Source organism: Solea solea, chromosome 3 (genome assembly GCF_958295425.1).
Source record: "Solea solea chromosome 3, fSolSol10.1, whole genome shotgun sequence".
NCBI classification, from domain to species: Eukaryota; Metazoa; Chordata; class Actinopteri; order Pleuronectiformes; family Soleidae; genus Solea; species Solea solea.
Genome location: NC_081136.1, coordinates 32,151,265 through 32,170,647, shown reverse-complemented (window position 1 = coordinate 32,170,647; position 19,383 = coordinate 32,151,265). Strand labels below are relative to the sequence as shown.

General features: G+C 40.3%; 1 protein-coding gene across 3 annotated transcripts in view; it reads right to left on the bottom strand.

The window, feature by feature from the left end:
- Nucleotides 1-19,383, bottom strand: part of cacna1c (calcium channel, voltage-dependent, L type, alpha 1C subunit) — a 166,784-nt gene that overhangs the window by 89,864 nt on the left and 57,537 nt on the right. For all 3 annotated transcript variants that reach the window (XM_058624875.1, XM_058624872.1, XM_058624873.1), the window contains exons 2-3: nucleotides 17,573-18,005; nucleotides 12,564-12,669 (exon numbers count right to left, since the gene is read on the bottom strand). In XM_058624875.1, coding sequence (XP_058480858.1) covers nucleotides 12,564-12,669; nucleotides 17,573-18,005 — 539 coding nt within the window. The remainder of the gene's footprint in view (nucleotides 1-12,563; nucleotides 12,670-17,572; nucleotides 18,006-19,383) is intronic.

Here is a 19,383-nt window from a genome sequence, read left to right as displayed (position 1 = left end):
GACGATCTGATTCTCATTAGGAGCCGATTAAAAAACAGGAGATCAGTTTGTGTCGACGCATGTGTAGGCTGAACTCAAGTGACTTTTCCCCTTTTCTTTTTCTGTGCGGCTCGTCTATCTGAGTGTGATGATCTGTGTTTTAAATAATGGTCCATGAAGGAAGAGACCAAGAGAATAAATGACTTTTCATTTTCTGTGTTAGATCATGACTGTCAAACACCTCCATTTTGGAAGGAACAAATATTAGGGAATAAGAGGGACTTTCATTTCATACCAGCATGCTTAAACATACGGAATATCCCGCCTGATATGACACTGTCAAATTGCCAAACATGGCACACGAGCAGCTAAAGTAAGCGTTCAAATCATGACACAGCACATTCAGACTTTTAATATGACATCGCATGTTTACACTGCAGCAGAGCACAGAGAGAGTCTGAGGGTGGGGGCTCACCAGTGAGTTGAAGATGGCATTTTAATTAGATCAGGGAGCAGAGACAGAAAGAGCAAGGAAGGGAAAAGAGGGAGAAGTAAAGAGATAAGAAGCAGAGAGAGAGAGAGGGAGAGAGAAGACGGCAGGCGCATGAGGAGAGAAAAGGAGCACACTTTCATGTGCATCACACACACTGGATTATCTATACAGTAAGTGGTAAAGTGTCGTCTTTCATGGGTTTCGCCCGTGATAATGAGCTGTAACACTGCATTGAAGCAAAATGGGTTATCTGTGCGACATGACTGCAAGCTCGATTCAAACAGAATGTGGAGTTCAAACATTTACCGTGGTTAAAAACTGAGGATACACACACATACACATATATTCTGAAACACTGTGCTTTAAGAAGAGGTAACAATTAAATTCACAAGAAAAGCACTAATAAAACGTGATGCAGAAATAATATATCACAAAAATATATTATTCCCATAGTGGAAGCTATGAAGTTTGGATCGACAATGACACATGTTAGTTAATTCAATTACAGATAGATGTTTGACCACATTATACATCTATATAATCTATACAACAGAGAAAAAGGGATGTAAGGGAAAACTGGGAGGGAGAGACATGAAGAAGAGACGGGCAAGGGAATGACATAGAAGGAAATTTAGCGTCGGTAGCTATGATTTTTTTCTCCCCATCATGCTCTCACATACACATATATAATTTGCATCATAAACAGCCCATTTATTGCTTTGGTGATTGCCATGAAAGAGAAAGAACCAGAGTTGCTAAGCAGCACTGACTAACTACAGTCTATAATCAAATGTGATTACTAGTATACAGTATATACCGCATATATAGTGTTTTCCCGTCTCATTTTATCTTTCACACTCCATTCATCACTTTCAGCCAAGTTTATTTCTCCGTCTACAGGTCCATTTTACTCGTCTGTGCACTATTTTCTGCATCCTTGGCTAACGTGCTGCTTCACAAGAAGAAACAGTCAACACAAAGACAAAGACAGATGGAATAAGTGAAGGTGTATATGCTGTAAGTGTCTTAGAGGTAGAAAGACAAGGGTGTGAGGCTGAGAGAAAATGAAGCAGAAAACACCTGGCTGACAAACAAGCAGCGTGAGTGTGAGAAGAAAGTAACAGAGTCAGTGACAGGAAGTCTAAAGTAAATATAAAAACAGAGAAGTCCATGTAGGGTCCCTGGAGTTGCTGGAGTTGCTTGGCAACCTAAAAGTTTGGCTTAAATCTCACCGCCAAGCCATTACTGTAGTGAACTAATCTGTACTTTAATGTAACTGCAGCACAGTCGGAAAGAAGAAAAAGATTTACAGCGATGAAACACAGAGGAACATAGACGAGAGCGGCAGGGAGCAAGCAACAGCTTGTTAGATAAGACCACAGACAGGGCACGGATGATTGGGACTTCAGCAGACTTTATTTATTTATGTTAGATCTGGGGACGTGCATAGATGCTCAGCTTTGCAACTGCTTATAGTCCAAATTGAGAACTTGAAATAGTTTTTAGTAGCACCTTATTACATTTTTTTGCAGAAGCAAATCGAATTCTGACTTAATTGGCCATTATTATTTCTACTGATCTGAGTGCCTGATCTGTAAGATATAATCAATCAAAGACTTGATATTATCACAGTAAACTATCCAAAAATGAATAACATATTACAATATATGAAATCAAGAGCTTCCTTCACAACATCTAAATCCTCCTGAAATGATAAAAGTCTTTCTCTTCCATCTGCCTCCCTCACCTTCTAATTCTCTAATATTACATATACACCTCCAAAGTTTTTATTAAGTTGTTATTGCAACGTTGATTGTCTATTTAACAAAAGGCTCTCATCGTAAAAATTAATAATGTGAGGGTAGAGGTGTTGAAGGAAGGAGAGAGAGTCATGTAGCCTAAAGCCTGCTGCCAACTAGTGGTTGGAGGTTTAAATACAACATAAAACCACAGATATTTTAGTGTATAAAACTATTTTCTTATAGTGTATGTGTGTGTGTGTGTGTGTGTGTGTCTGTCTTTTGCTCACCCACTCACATCAAAGTCCCTGTTAAGCAGACTTGGTGAGACTAATAGTAAAACCTAATAGTTAACACGTGTGGAGCCATGGACGGCCTAACCTTCTGAACTATTTGCTCTGTGTGTGTGTGCGTGTGTGTGTGTGTGTGTGTGTGTGTGTGTGTGTGTGTGTGAGAGGGAGAAAGAGAGAGAGAGAGAGCACAGGCGGTATAATGTACAGTTTGTATACGTGTGCAGCACATGTATAAAAGCTGACTCGTCTCAACTCAGGTTCACTTGTGAAACTGGAGTAATCTATAAAATGGGAAATAATAATTGTAACGTTTTGTAAGCATAGCATTGTGAGTAAACAGACCTCCACCGTTAATTTTCAATTAATAATAATATTAATTAATCAATTACATGTTTATTTATTTACATAACAACGTATTATACTGATTTTGACAAGACTACACCACTAAACCACTGACAGAGAATGTAATTTTCTTATTTTATTCAGTTCGTATGAAAAGATCTGTGAACACATGGAAACATGGAACTCGTCTAAATTTTGCAGATGCTCTTCAGAGCGTGCTGAGAAATGACAGGAAGTGTGAAGGGCTAGACATGTTTTCAGCTCCAGCAACATCTGTAAAGCATGCATATCTGGATACTTAAATGGTGTACTTTTTTTTTTTTAAATGGAGCAAATGTATGCATGCCTGTGGTAACCTCCTGCTTTGAAGTGAAAGGTTCTGTGAGTACTTTAAAGCCGTTTAGATGGAGTGAACGATATTATTTACTCTCGCCAATAAGAGTGAGATATTGCCTTTTCTAGCATAAACAGTGACCATTGAGTTCCGGACTATGATTTGAATTAAGGTTAAAGTTTAGGGTACATAGGGCGTGTGTGTGTGTGAGCACTTTGGAGACAACATTTCAGAATAAAAGTCCGTCTAGAGGGAACAGCGTTTCCAATTATAGATAAAAACTGTGTCCTTAACTGGAAAAATGCTGCTATTTGGATCAGTGGTTGCAAATAGTGGTTCGGGACAGCATACGTCCAATGGGACCATATGGATCAACAGATGTGAGCAGCATTTAGCAGTAACAGCAATAACAGCACTGGATCATTTATATAGTTATTCATACATGTTTCATGACTAAAAATGATTGTGAAGTGATAATATGCCAGTTTGCCTTTGTTATATTTGGCACTTTTTTTGGGAGTCGTGCTGGTGTCATAGGAAAGCTGTGATGCCAAACCCAACACTAACTATAATGTCATTGTCTGTGAATAACTGATAACAATAATGTTATTTTCTATTTTAGGCCAAGACCTAATGGTAAGAGTAGAAATGAAAAAAAGATTTTAAGGATTATTTCCATACATTAAATGGCATCATTACCTCCTGATTGTGATTTATGAAGATATCTCAAAATATTAAGTTTGAAGAAATGCACAATTTAATTAGAAAACGCTGAAAAAAGGTTAGGGTTTTTTCAAAGGTTAGGTTAAAAACATTTTCTGGGAAGTAACAGTTTTCCACTACGCTCCAGTGTATCCAATAAGTAGATCTATGAATTAATCAATTTTAGTATCTGCAACACAGACAACAACAACAGACTTTCATTTTTATATTTCCTTTCTCTTCTCCTACCTTTTTGCCACCTCTGTGCCCCAACTGCCCCCCCCCACCTCCACCACAACCAGCAACAACCTCATCTTAATACTCTGTCACTCTTTGTATCCATTATTCATGGCACAGTCGGCATTAAAGGACCTCGCAATATCGCTACGGCAACGACGCAGCAGAAGCAACCGCACTGGATCATGGGAAACTGGGTCACCTCCCAGGAGCGGGAGGGTGATGCAGGGGGTGCAGCAGAGGGAGGTCGCAATATGACAGCACACACACACACACACACACACACACACAGAAACACACACCTAATAGTTGTCCTAAAAAGCTGAAGGATTGGAAAGAAAAATGTGATGACGAAAGACAGTGAAGTGAAAGAATAGGTCAAATGAGATAACAAGAGTGTGATCAGTGATCCAGATAGAGCAAATGACACAAATCACATCATTTTTCAGCTTCACGGCTAAAGAGACACATGAAAGTAATACACACAAATACACTCTTATTTAAAGTCTCCTCGTTTCTGATGGAGAGTACACTGCTCTGTATATATATTTAATCTGGCTGCACAATATCAAACAATGAAAGCCTTATCTAAAGCTCAGTAAGCTTTGTCATCACTTGCAGCCTCTTATGGGTGTAGTTACTGTATATAAGACTCTTACACAAGTTATATAGAGCTATAATTCAAACTGTTTGGTGACTCTTCTCAGTAAGTGTCACGTTAGTTTAATATTTATATATAAATGAAAAAAAAACATAAGACAGAGAGTACAATACTGGATCTGTATTTGTTCATAAGGTGCAACGTTTGTCCTAAAGCAAGAAAAGCTCTATGTTTCATAAGCAAATCTATTTAAAGGGTACATTTTAGGTTAAAATAAGGACATTCGTTTTGTTTACGTTGATTACTAATGATGTAGAGAAGTAAGTCCACGTTATAATAATAACAACCAATCAGCCTCTCAACAACAAACAATAGATAAGCAAAAGAAAATAAAAAACCTCGGGGTATTATATTTTGCAACTTCAAAACAAATGCTGGAGCAGCTGACTCATGTTAGCTGGAATCAGTGTGTAAAATATAACAAACGTCTTTCCAGTATTTAGCGAGAGCTCTCTGCGCACACTCCTAAGTTTTCTTAAGACTTAAGAATCCTTTATGTGCCTCTCTTTATCTATACCGCCGTCTTTGTGGTAGCTATGGATTTAATGGGGGAAGATCAATAAGGGAGAAGGGCCTTTAAGTGGATGCACCTCTAATTAAAAAGCACAAGCCCTTAAGTTAATACTTTCAGGGTATATCACTTACACGCACACACACACACACACACACACAGACTGTCTGACACATGTTGCCACCAAGAAAGGAAACGGAAACATCTGTTTCTATGGGAACCTGGCGCTTTGATGATGCAGATCACGCTAGAACGCATCACTCGCACACAAACACACAGCCATACGCACACACCTTACATGTGTACATCTATGTAAACAGTCACCCTGTGTGCATGTGTGTGTGTAAGAGGGAGACAAAGAGACAGAGAGTGAGAGCGAGAGAGAGAGAGAGAGAGAGAGACTGCCAGATCCCAGACCAGATGGCTAAATGTCAGTGAATACCACACCAACATCACTACTTCTCCCAAACACAGTCAATACACACTGCAACAAAGCATCACCTATTAATTCAGTGAGCTGAGACCCATGCACTGAAGGGTAATTCAGATATTGTGTTTACTGTCTTTGATGTCAGCGTAACCAGGAGGCTTTTAAAAGCAGGAGCTGGGCGCAAAAAAGGGAAAAGATTACTATTACTGACAAGCCAGCTTCTTCCTGTTACTTGTAAATGTCAGCGTTTGCAGCTCAGTAGTCTTTAGTTTTCTCACACGGTGGAAATCTAATGACAGGAGGCCTTTTAGCTGCAAGTAGATGGCTTTCAGTTTGCTTTACTCGACTGGGGGATGTCAGACCAGGCTTTTACGGCTGGTCAAATATTAGTCTGGAATGATAAAGATGGACACACACACACACACAGAGAGAGAGAGTACACATTGCACCTGTTTGCCACTCTAATTTGCCCAGAGATCTACTGAGCACTTCCATTACCTGTGTTGCCACAACTCTACTGTTTGCTGTATATGCACTTTGCTGCGTGTGTGTAATGCTAACAGCCTGAAAACTAACCATGCCGTGATCGAGGGCTTCATCATTGGGCTTTTACAGTAGTATATAATGCAGTATACTGTGTATATATGAAAATCTTTATATCACACAGAACAATCATATCTCTCTCCTAGTTTCCTTTGTATCCTTACACAAATAATACAAAAGTATTTAATGGGAAAACTAGAAATCACTGTTGCTTAAAACAACTTAGCGTGAACAGAATTCAACGTGTAAGGACTGGATGGCGATCACAGCTCTTCGCTTTTGTATATTTTGTGTAACTTGAATGTGCAGCGGCTGCGGTTCTTCTCTCTCAGTGACAGTCAGTCTTACAGTCCTGTGAACAGTGCTTCTACCCACTGCTTCTGACTCGTCTGAGTGGGTTGAATGCACATTTGCCCACAGAGTTTAAGCGTTAAATTTAAAACTTGACACTAACCTTAGAGGAATCTGAACACGCAACCATTCATTATTCCAGTGATGACACATTCATTATTTGACTTCATGTACTCCGACACATTTACAACACAGATACACAGAAGATTAACAACGAAAACATGGCTGGTAATGGACGGTTGGAAGACTCTGCTCACAATTAGCCCCATGCTAAACCATAAAGGGGGTGTTTTGTGGAGACAGACACACCTTTTCCAATAAATCAATAACCTTATTAGTGCTTGTATACTGGGACAAGGACAGTTGTTAAGTTGAGCAGCGCCGTCAAGTCACAACCGCAGCTCAACTAGAGTGGGAATTGAAATACACTGTATGATGTAGATATTTCTGATTGAAACGGGAACATTAGCTCTGCTCCCTGTGGTATGAGTGCATTGAGAAGTTTTTGAGTTTCAGTGATGGACAGAGACATCGCTTTCTCTTTTTCCTGCGTGTGCTCTGTGGGAGCTTTAATGTGGGTCGATGTGAGGCAGAGGTGGACACTTTTAGCTCAGTAAAAATATCCTGCTCTATCTTTTTCTGTTCATTCTCTCCACAGCCCTCTCTTGCCTGTACTGCTGGCACATGTGGATCTTTAAACTAATGATCCAAAATTCAACTAAACATCGCAGCCTTTTGTGAGATGTTAGTGATTGTTGCCTTAGCATTTAGGAAACTTTATTTTAGTTTCAGGCCCTCTTCACCCCACTTGTTTGCCAAATAACATAAAACAAACCCACACGGTTATACTGTATATATTTACTTCTCAACAAAACGTTCTCTCGCACACACACACACAAACCAAATAAACACAGCCTCAAAATCGCAGTGGTCTTAGATTTACAGTAAACAGGGGTTGTGACATGCGACAATTTCCATGTAATGACCAAGAAACATGTTTCAGATTCCTGCAGCATTCTCACAAAAGCCTAAAATACACCCATGTTGTTCTAAGTTTGCACTGCAGGCAGACACACAAACAACGGGGGCTCATATACTCAACCATGAGCACGTTCATGGTAAATTGGCTCTTTTTAAAAGATTAGGTCTGGAGGTTTGTGGGACTATTAAAGAAGTGCGAAGGAAGAGGAAATAATGTGGTAATTAATGTGGTGCCACAGGTGCCGTCATTTGGCGTCTTTATCTTTTACTTTTAGTGGAGGTGGTGGAGAAGAGCAAAGCAAAGAAAAGTAATAGAGACAGGGAGGGACAGTGTCAGGATAAAACACACAAAGTGTTGCGTATTAGATTTATACTTATATTTGCTCACGACTGTATTGATCCTGTTTAACAGCCAGAAAGTCGGAGCTCAAAAAGAAAACTTGCCTTGAAGGGCTTTTTCTCCATGTTCAAGGTTAAATTGTATTCACCGTAAATCTCATGATGCACTTAAGACTCAGGACAATGGAGCTAAAGCAGACAACTCGAGTTGTCGAGCAAATAATGGCACAAATGGTGACTGGGGTATTCCTTGTTTCCTCTACGGGAAAACAAATTTCCAAATAATGGCTCCAACTTAGAGTTTTGTATCAAAGAAACCAACAAAAGACTTCACCTACTAAATCATCTGTGTCATATTATGTACACAATAAATATGCATGTACATGACAGCTACTGAATGTAATACAACGTTCCCCAAATTCCACAGTAGCTATTCTTACACACACATAAACACACTTATCCCTGAGTGGCTGCATTCCACTGTGTCACTTCAGAGGTGCATCGATACACACACACACACACACACAGTCAGAAGAAAACGCAGACCAACATTGTTTAGATAAGTGTATGTACAGATAGATACTGATCGTTCCTCTCATCTATAAATAGACCCTCCTAGCAACCAGCAGACTAGCACCCAAAGGAACAGTATGTTAACTTGATCCTCTACAGCAGAACAAACCAGGAGAGGGAAAAAAAGGACTGGAGACTGAAGAACGGACATCAGACGATAATTCCGACAGTAAATGGGTAACAACATCTTCAACAGACACTTAACAAAGTGATGACTTTCAACATACTGGGTCCAAAGTGGCAGATGGTCGGTAAAATACACATACACACACTAAAACATGTTTTTCTTCGGGGCAACAGTCTTAATCACATAATAGTGTCAATTGCTGTGAAATCATAACGGCTCCATCAAATGAAAATCTGCTCAAAGACTGTAGGTCAACCAGTTGAAAAATGTTACATGAACACAGTTTAATAAGGTTGGACTGAAGAACGCCTCTGTACACCAGTCAATCCTGAAACTAAATATGGAACGTTTAAGGAGCCTTAAACACCATCTTCTGTTCAACTTATAATGTGTGTATTTATGTCTGTGGTTGATTGTAATGTTTAAAGTCTGTAGTTTCTTTTCTGTCACGTATGTTTTTTTTCGCAAACAAAGCTGCTGTGAAGCAAGACATAATTTCAGGCGTGTTCTGACAATAAAGTGTCACTGATCAACAGCAGTATTTACAGTATCTTTCACAAACATAAAAGACCAGGAAACACAAACATGGATTGTTAAACTACACAAAAAAGGACTACCTTAAAGGTGTATTTGAAAAGCCTCCTGCAGAGTCAACAGATTCATCCAAGACTAAATAGTGTGTCACCTACACACACACACACACACAGTCCCCAGTCACTAGACCTGAACCAGATGAACTTATTATTATTGCTCGAGGGCTTAGGTGTTTGTGTGTGTGTGTGTTTAAGCTTGAGTGTGTTTATTACCTCTCCGTCAATTAGTGCCTGGTGTATTGATTAGCTAATTGCTTGGTTATGACATCATTATTCTGTATATGTGAAAGCATCTATACTGATCTGATTAGATGGAACAATGAAGGGAAGACAAGAGGGAGAAGGGGCTTAATGGAAGAAAGAAAAAAGGGAAATAAACAGCCATGTGGAAAATAAATAAAAAAGAAAGAGTAGAGAGACGTTTCTCGCTCAGTTTGACAAAAAAAAACAACCCTCTATAGTTTATTTTCAAAACTGATGTTCCTGGGACTGAACATGCCAGCGTGCAGCATGAGTTTCCTCCCTGAGAAAAGAGACTCTCTTCCACTTTGGTTCCTACCCTTCTTTCCTCTGTAACCAAGGACAGATGAGGAGCATCACTACGGTTACCATATCCATGACAACCTCTCCTGCTGCTATTATTGGGCATGCTGTCAAGGAGACAGAGCAGCACATTATGGGATGCAGACAGAAATAGAAATCTTATTGAAAGCAATACAACGGATCTCTGGTATTACATAAGAAAGGCTTGTGCAAATTTGACGAGGGGGAGCCATATTGATTCTAAACTCAATCACACAAACAGTCAGAGGTAAATCTTGAGAACATCATTGACATCGAGCCACAGTGGTGATGCAGCTGTTTTGTACTCATCAGGAAAATATAAACCTTTGTAAAAAAAGGGGAGGGAGACATGTGTGCAACATTTAAAAGCATCCTGAGGCTCCAGCGCACATTATATGTAATGATAATTAATGATTAATGATATATTTATATTTGATAGTTACCTTCACTGAGAAATAGGGTCACACTTTCATGCTTTGCGAAATGTGCATGTGACAATTTGGTCTGTTTAAGCAAAACAGGCACAGCTCTGGATAAACCCATCATCTAAATGACTAAAATGTGACTATAATGAAAATCACAGCAGACACTCTGGCAAATGAAGCGATGGCAAGTAATATGGATTATGGCAGTCGTAGGTTTAATTACTGCCTCGCAAGCACAATGAAAGGACTAAATAAGGTCAATTGTCAAACTGAATGCTTATTACAGACACAATGTGTACACAGTTAAGATGCACTTCTGCCAATGTCAAATGAAGGCACTGTTTATGAATGCGACGCTCTCATTCTGACTCATGCTTGATGCATGCCCTTGGCTTTGTCTTTACACCATGCTAATGAAAAAGCCTGTCATTTAGAGGTTGTTAAGAGGTCTTTAGGCCAATAGCTGACATAGAATGTATCAAACCTGTTGAACCTGTATACACTCAAATTAAATGGTAATAAACCAGCTCAGACTCAGGCCATATACACTTATTTTGCATATTTGTTCATACCATAGGTGAACCAATTCTCTCTCACACACACACACACAAATGGGGTTCAACTGTATTTCTAAGCCTCTGCTACATCTGCACTTTACTTCCTGTCTGTCAGAAGGTTATAAAACTAATTGCCCACATCTGTCGTGGCACTGAATAGGTTTATGCATGTCTTCTATCTTTTTGAACAAACTCAGGGGGTCACAAGTGGAATCCAAAATAGCCCTGTAAAAAAAATAGTAAATAGAAAATAGCTTCCATAAGGAGGTTAAAAATCTTCACACAATAGTGTGCGTCTACAAATATGTGTTTGCTGTTTCAAAACAGTCATATTAGCATTTTCTTTAACCATAATTCTTCTTATTCACTCTTGTTTGTCCGGTCAATAAAACAAAACAAAAACATATATATAAAAGAAGAAGGGAGTGGGTAACAGGCACAGATTGAGAAAACGCAAACACGTGTCCTCCCTCAGTTCCATTTTCTCTTCCACTCACTCATAAACTGGCTCTGACGTGATATCATGAAAGGATAAATCAGATCATTCATTGTAAGACAAGTGAAAACAAAATGTCATTTCTGTGCTTACAGACTTATAACGGCAAGCCCAAAGCAACTTCATGAGCACAGAAATTAAATCTTATCCAGATTATGTAAAAACAAAGCTCTCCCTAATACTAATTCTGTTCTGTAAATCAGCAGTTAGACAATCCACGGACATGTTGACATGTGCTGACGGCAGAGTCCATATACAGCACAGAAGAATGAGTAAATCATTCTTAGAAATTCAGCGACGCAGAGTGACAGATGTTACATGGCCTCAGAGGGATTAGCATCCTCCCCACACTAATACACTGGTATCTGTGGGCTCGCTCACGCACACACATTGTATAGATAAATATATTCATAATGATTTATGTTTACACAGCAACACACTACAGTTCACACATCCTGATGAGTGGCCAGGGTTAGGTAATTAGAGTGGTATTTTGGCAAAAAAACAACAACAACACTCACAACCACAGAGTATGTACCAACACATGTCTTTGTTTAGTCGGATATTTTAGTTTGTCTTTTTTCCTTTAGATTAAATTATAGTACATTTATTAAATTAGAAGAGATGACGTTTTGCCAACCGCAAACAGAGTCATGTCAGTTCACCAAAAGCTCCAAGAGCTCACAAAGTCTCAATCATAGCAGTCGTTTTCTCCTTTGCCAAGAGCATGATTTTCCCCAGAAGACAATGATGCTTATCCTTTGATCAAACAAACTGGCTCTATCTGATACAACTGGAGACTCCTCGAGTCAAAATAACCAAAACCATGTATTGACCGCACGTCAGGAACATCATAGCGACCGACTCTGCTGAATCCAAACCACGAGAATTCTTTTCACGCCATTCGTCTGTCTTATACCTTAATAATCAATCCATAACAGCACGTAGCATCTCCTACTCCTGCTTATTAAACACATGGCAGCAATCCACACTTGAGTCAGCTGGAAATGTGCAAATGACACGCTGATGAGGAATGCTAATTACCAGAGGAAATTCCCTCATAACCACCTGCATAGCTAATAAGATGTGAGTCAACATATTACATTTATGAAAGAGACGCAGGTGTCCAGCAAACAACTGAAGAATAGACCAGCAACAAAAACACCAAAACACGCTGACGTACAGGATTGGAATCAAAATTGAATACTGTTACTGAAACCAGGAACCAACAAAAACAAACAAGAAGTGAGTGTCTGCAACTGTGCAGTCATTAAAATCTTGAAGATAACTCACCAGGTTGGAGTTGGTGGCGTTCGAATCATCCTCGGGGAAGGGGATGTAGACGGCTAAGGCCACACAGTTGGCGAAGATGGTCATCAGGATAATGATCTCGAATGGTCTGAGAGCGAGAGTTAAGGAATACACAAACTCTGACAACAGCAACGTGTGGAAGACAATTACGTTAGACCATCTCCGGTTGGCTTTCATGCACTTAAAGGTTCACTGTGTAAGAATTACTGACATTTACTATGAGGCTGCAGGTTGTCACAAACATAGGACTCCTCTGCTGACCCCTGCTTTATCCAAGAGCATCAGGAAACTGTGGTGAATGTCCTCTGCCTAAAGTTATTCCAAAGCTACGCAGACATACTTATGGGTTGCATGGTCAATTTCAATTTGCCAATTCTGCTAAATATGACACAGGAATAAGGACTTTTTTTTTTTTTTTTTTTAAGTGAACATTACACAGCACAAAATAATACAGTGTGATCTGAGTCATATTGAACAGAAAAAAAGCCTCAATATCACGCATGTTATGACAACAGAGAGGTATTTTTAAACAACCTTACATATGCGAAGTATTTATATATCCTATACATGCACACACACACACTCAGCAAAGTGCACAACTAATGTACACAACGAGAGAGATCAAAGCTGTTGAGTTTGCCTTTTTGTTAACAATAGGACACACTGGATCACTTAGGGACCTCTCAGAGTGCATGTGTGTGTGTGGGGTGGGGGGGGATTCAAGGCTGATCAAGGCAGATGCTTAGAGAGAGACAGTGCATGTCCTAATATGGGTGCAGCGAGGAGCAGGCTTGTCGCGTGGAAGACGGGATGTGGACGGAGGAAGAGTGAGAGCGAGATGGAATGAGAGGAGCAGAGAGAGACACAGAGGGTTTTTATTTGGAGCGGTCCTTGAGAGGGGAGTGACCTCATTATTTTTGGCCTCGGAGAGAGAAAGAAGGAGAGGAGAGATACAATGTGAGAGAATGGGAGAGTGAGAGAGGGAGGGAGAGAATGTGAAGGAGAGATAGAGGAGGTCTGGTTTTCATCAACACAATTAGTAACTGCCACCGCTGTCACCTCTCTCCACCTCCTTTTAGCTCTCCCCTCTGCTTTCCTCTTCCATTCTTACCTCCCCTTTCCTTTCTTGAGGTCTTATTTCGTTTCCTACTCCCCTTTTTGCTGCATAACCAACTGCATCGGTTGGGACTCCGGGTCTTGCGTCTTAAAATAAACAGCAACATACTGACGAGTTGCACTGTCAAAACCTCAAATCAGGAAGATGAAGTGAAGGCAAACTTGTACCTTTCTAGCTGACATCCGTGTTCAACACACTGCATCAAGCAATAAACACAGAAGGTCAGAAACAAGGTTAAGCACAAGTGGCAGTTTTGGCAGGTGGAAAGCCAATGAGGAATCATTCCCTTGTTGCTACAGTATGAAAACATTAAATGGTTGGATTAGGTACAAGTGCAGGGGACACACGTGTCGGGAAATACTACTGGTGCTTTAAAGTCAAAAAAGAATAAAACAGTTAGCAGCAATCTTTTAAGAAGTAATCAAAGTGGGAGAAAAAGAATTATCGTAATCCTAATGCAATTTGACAAAATTAAATAACTAAAAGATGTTCTCACTCAGGATTGAATTGTGAAACGCTTACATTTGTTGCTTTAGCCTTAATCAGTTTGACCCTGGTTATCTAATCAGAAAGTCATGCGAAAATACGAAATGAATTTCCCAACAGCCTCGAGGTCCAATCATCATTTACATAAAAAGTGTGAAATGTTTTGTTCCGAAATCCCCAAGCAAACTAAAATCCATTTAACCCTTTAAATCTGTTTAATTAGTCAAAGTGTGATGGAACTACGCCGGGGACACATAAATAACCAAGTTAAAAAAGAAGAAGAAGTCACCTCAACTATTAACAATCTTCTACTAAGTCTAATTATACTAACAGGCTTGTTGTGTTCTGCTCAAGACAGACCTGTGATCTGTGAGTGTTAATCACTATTTTAGTAAAAGGCCTGCAGACAAAGAGTGAGGGGGAGAAAAATAAAGAAGACTTAGATTTCTTTTTTTACAGTAGGGCTAATACTTTGTTTATGTTTGGATTAAGAATTGACCCTTGAACACCAGCGGTCACCAGATCATTCAGCTCATTCAGCCTGGGACCAAAATGCATCAAAGTTAATCACTGACTCTTGTACTGGGGGCTCATTAAAAACACACTCCAGACACGCGGGCACCCACAGACAAGCAGGCCTATGACTCACTCTGGGTTCCTGACCCGTAATTTAAGAAAACCCTTGAGGTCTGCTTCCATCAACATGATAATAAATCTCATGTCTGCTCTGCTGTTGAGAGGAAAACACACAAAAAAAATCACAAGTCTGGACACGGAATACTGTATTCTAAATCTGTTAATGGTGCAAGTTAATCAGCTGAGATTTGCTATCATAATATATTTAATTGCGAGCGTATATATTTAATCAAAATAAAAAAGAAATGAGTATAGTTAAAGCTGCAGTCCGTGTCTAACTTTCGGTGATTAATGCCTCTGTTTGGTCTTTGTGAAAAAATACAATGTAAGATTCCGCGTGTTTTGTCGGGCGACACGAGATTTAAACATCTGTACTATTATCTCCAGACTTAATCAGCCTTGTATGAACTCAATTGACAGTGACATGAGTGAATGTCTGACATTTTGCACTTGGTTCAGATGGATACGGCTGTCTGTTTAACATTTACATTCTGAATTTTAACAAGCTAATTATATACACACTACAAATGACATACTCCACGGTTTATACCAGGATGCTGCGTTTCTAAGATTATGAGCAGTCAAGGCCAAATAAAAGATATGCTGATATTATTTGGGAAAGGAAGTCCAGAACTGAACTGAGTTGTTATGCTGGAAGCATTTATCAGAGCAGAAAATGCATAAAGACAGTGTATTCCCCCTTGTGCCACCTGATGTATAATCTGTTAGCCAGAAGCCAGTGTGTGTGTATGTGTGTAAACACACTCGTGCACCTTTTAAAACTACCACTTAGTGTGATTTCACATAGACAACATGCACACCTGCCCCTGCTCTATCCTTGTCTCTCACGCTGACCTTGCAAGTCTGCAGGTAATGCTTCATGTGGCAGTGCTCTCTCTGTGTGTGTGTGTGTGTGTGTGTGTGAGTGAGTCTTTTATCATCCTGGTGTAAGTATGTGTGTGTTCTCTAATCTATGAGTGTGTCTCATGTGTACGTCTGAGCCCCATCGACCTGTTGAGAGCAGTCATTGTTGTTGTCTTGGTAACGGAGGAGGAAGAGAGGAAGATTTTGGAGCCGGCATCTCCAGAGACACAGGTACTCACAGAATACAGGACACAGACACACACACACACACACTTAAAAGCCAAATGAGTACAACAACACACATGCATGACGACAAACGCACAGAGAATGAGGTGACGAGCGCGCAATCAAAATCTTATATTTAAATAAGTCACAGTGACGCACATCCAAATGAGATGGAGGCATGCTGCTGTTACTCTTTTCACTTTTTTGCCCATCCTGTTTACCTTTTTCTCTTTTTCGTATTTCTCATTTCTCTAAGAGCCCACTCTAAATTTGCTCTTCTTTCCTACGCTCCTTTCATTTGCTCACCTTCCTCTCCCTCTCTGTTCCTTCCCATATTTCAAGGCTGTTTAAATGAACGACTCTGGGAATTGTGGGTAATGATCTGAACTCTCATCAGTCATTGGCGGAGATTGTTCCAGTGACCCTGAGGGTTTCTGCTGGCTAATTTTTCTTTTCCTTTCTTTCACTAGCCCAGCTGGACAGTGTTGCGTGAGGTGAGTTTCTGACATCTGAGTGTTGATAATTATACATACACAAGGTGACCAGCAGAAGCGCCGTCTGTACCCGCTGTTTTACAGCCAAAAGGGTGATAGCACACATTTAAAACAGCAGGGTTGTTCCCATGGGACGTTTATAGTTGTTCTTTGTTTAAAAAACAACATGTGTCTATTGATTTAAGTGTTGTGATTTTCACTTAAACTAAGCAAAATCACTATTGTTGAATTCATTCTCTAATGCAGTCACAATCATATGCATCATTTCTAAATCACCCCCTCTGCCTTCTCCTCCTCTCCTTTTCACCTGCACCTCCTCCTCCTCCTCTGTACTTATTATTTGACCTCCCTCTACTTCATCATATTTTTGTTTACCTTTCCCATCCACCCCAGGATCCCTTGCGCAGTCCCTCCCTCCTCAGCTACTCTGCTTCATCATCTCTCCCGTCGACATCCTTGCCCTCTGGTCCCTCCTCTTCCTCTCCCTCTCTCCGCCCTCAGGACATGTGTATGTGCTCTTGGTGAGCTCATGTGGACCCTCTCCTATTATAGATCCCTTTGACTGTGACTCTGACCATTTCTGTCTGTCTCTCCCTCTCTCTTATTATGTTTAGCAGCTTAAAAAAAACACTCCAGAGGACAGGAAGGGCTAGAGAGAAGGGCATGTGTAGGAACAGCAGGAATAAAGGGATTTAGATGGATGGAGGGAGAGCGGGAAGAGGATAATAAATGGTGGGAGAGACTTTAATGTGGAGGATGGAGGAGCTGAAGGAGTGATAGAGGAATGGATAAACCTTGGGGGTAAGGGGATGAATACAGTCAGGAAGCGCTGGGGAGCGACATCATGAGGAAAGGTGTGAATGATGGATGAAAAGGACAATTTTTTAAATACTCCTGTGACAAAACAACAAAAAAGGCTGTTGGAGCAGGGACAGAGAGAAGGGATTAAAACAAAGGAGTGGAAAGCAGAAATTCATACTGAGTGAGGACTTGAAAGAAGAGATATTTTGGGATAGAAAATAGGGAGTTTGATATGCCCACCCATCCATCCATCTACCCCTTAATGATTCCACTTAAGGTAGCATCAGTAACCTTTATACTTGAAAAACACAGATACGTCAGCCTTTAAGAATATAACTAACCATCTTTCATGGTTATTTAAAGGATACTTCCACTCTACAATGCTGATGCAGGCCCTGCGAATGGGGTTCTTGAGTGTGAGACAGAGTAGTGCCCGTGGCGGCCTTGTGGCTGTCGTCGTTGTCTGTTTCTTAGGCTTGGAGCTATAGTGTTGTCTCTTCCGTTGAGTGGAGCTGGCCGTGGAGATGGGCCCGCCCCCTCCCGAACCAAGGCCCGCCCCTCCACCTGAAGCGGCATTGCCCATCATCTTTGCCTGCCGTGCAGCATCGATGGCGGCCTGCCAGCTCAGGGCCGCCCCCGGCGTGGCGATGTGCTCTGGAGCCAGGCCCACCACGCCAACCCCGTGGTTGACCCCGCCCCCTCGTCCACCATGGTCGCCATGGCTCCCGCCATCACTGTGCTCATTTGTCAGGCCGGGGGGAGGAGGCCGAGGCAGGGGGGGAGGTGGAGAATAGTCGGAGCCTGGAGTGGAGAGATGAGGGAGAGAGAAAGGAGACAAAAGTTAGAAAAGCACACATTACTTACTCCCAGTAAGTTAAATACAAAATATTGAGTTGCTACTGTGTTTACTTTGGAGGCTTCAACAGAATTTTTCATCACTTAGTAACCTCTGCATATTTTTCAGAACTCTCTTGATAGAACAGACTCTTGACTAATATACAACCCACGTGTCAAGTATAAGTACAACAGAGATTACTGTACAATGTGTAGCTTCTCACCATATTGTGTTTATATTGCTTCAACATAACACCACTCATCACATCTCACATCGTGTGGTGTAGTGAACACAATCTTGTAAATACAAAAATGCATCATGTTTCTTGAAAGGTTTTAAGCTTAAAAAACAAATAGTGAATAATAAAATACGGATCCAACGTCACGCACTTCAAGTTTCTCCTTTTCACAGCACAGAGGCAAATTTTATACGCTCTCATGAGACATTTGTCCAAATTTGAAAACATTTGGAAATACTTTAATTCTCAAATTTGTGTAAAAATATCTTCATAAACCAAAAATGTCAACATTGTAGCAGGTTTAACTGTTTAAATTATTAACTTCCTCCTTCCTGCAATGAGTGTTCCTTCATCTGTACTGCAGACAACAAATCCATGTAGTGGAATAAAAGAAAAAGAAGAATGTTGGAGCAAAATGAGGGGCAGAATTACAATAATCTCCTTGAGATTACATCGTCGGAATTGTAAAAAATAAGACTAAGTGAGTAAAAGTAAGGGAGAGCGGATTATCCATACTGTATGCTTAGCCAGATTAAAGACGGTTATAATAACCCCCTCAGCCCCACTTTCACTCTGACATCTGAATAAGAATTCCACAAATGCTCTCACTCTAATCCAAGATTACGCCATAACAAAAGTGACATAGTGTCCATTACCCTTTTCTGGTCAAGACAATGCAAATTCCTTGCACTTTGAGATAACAAGATATTAATAAAAATTATAATCAGATAATCGCACTGCATCAGGGAAAAAACAGAGTATGTATCAGGTTTCGTTTTTGAGTTAATACCAAAATAAAAAAATCAATATCCACTGTAATACACTCCTACACATTAAGTGTTTAATACATTTATAACATAGGTAGCCCCCAGTGAAAGCCTGGTAGTGTTACTGTATGTAGATGCAGGAATTTTACCAGTGCTTTGAACAGCATTTCTTTATGCTATGCACTACAAATTCACATTTGATCAGAGGTAATTACCAAAGTCAGACTGACAATTCACATAAAGATTAGTTTACAGAGGAAAAAAAGGTTAGAAAGAGGCAGAGAGAGAGTGACTTATCCCGTAATATACTTAGTATGATTGTAGAATGTCATGTATGTC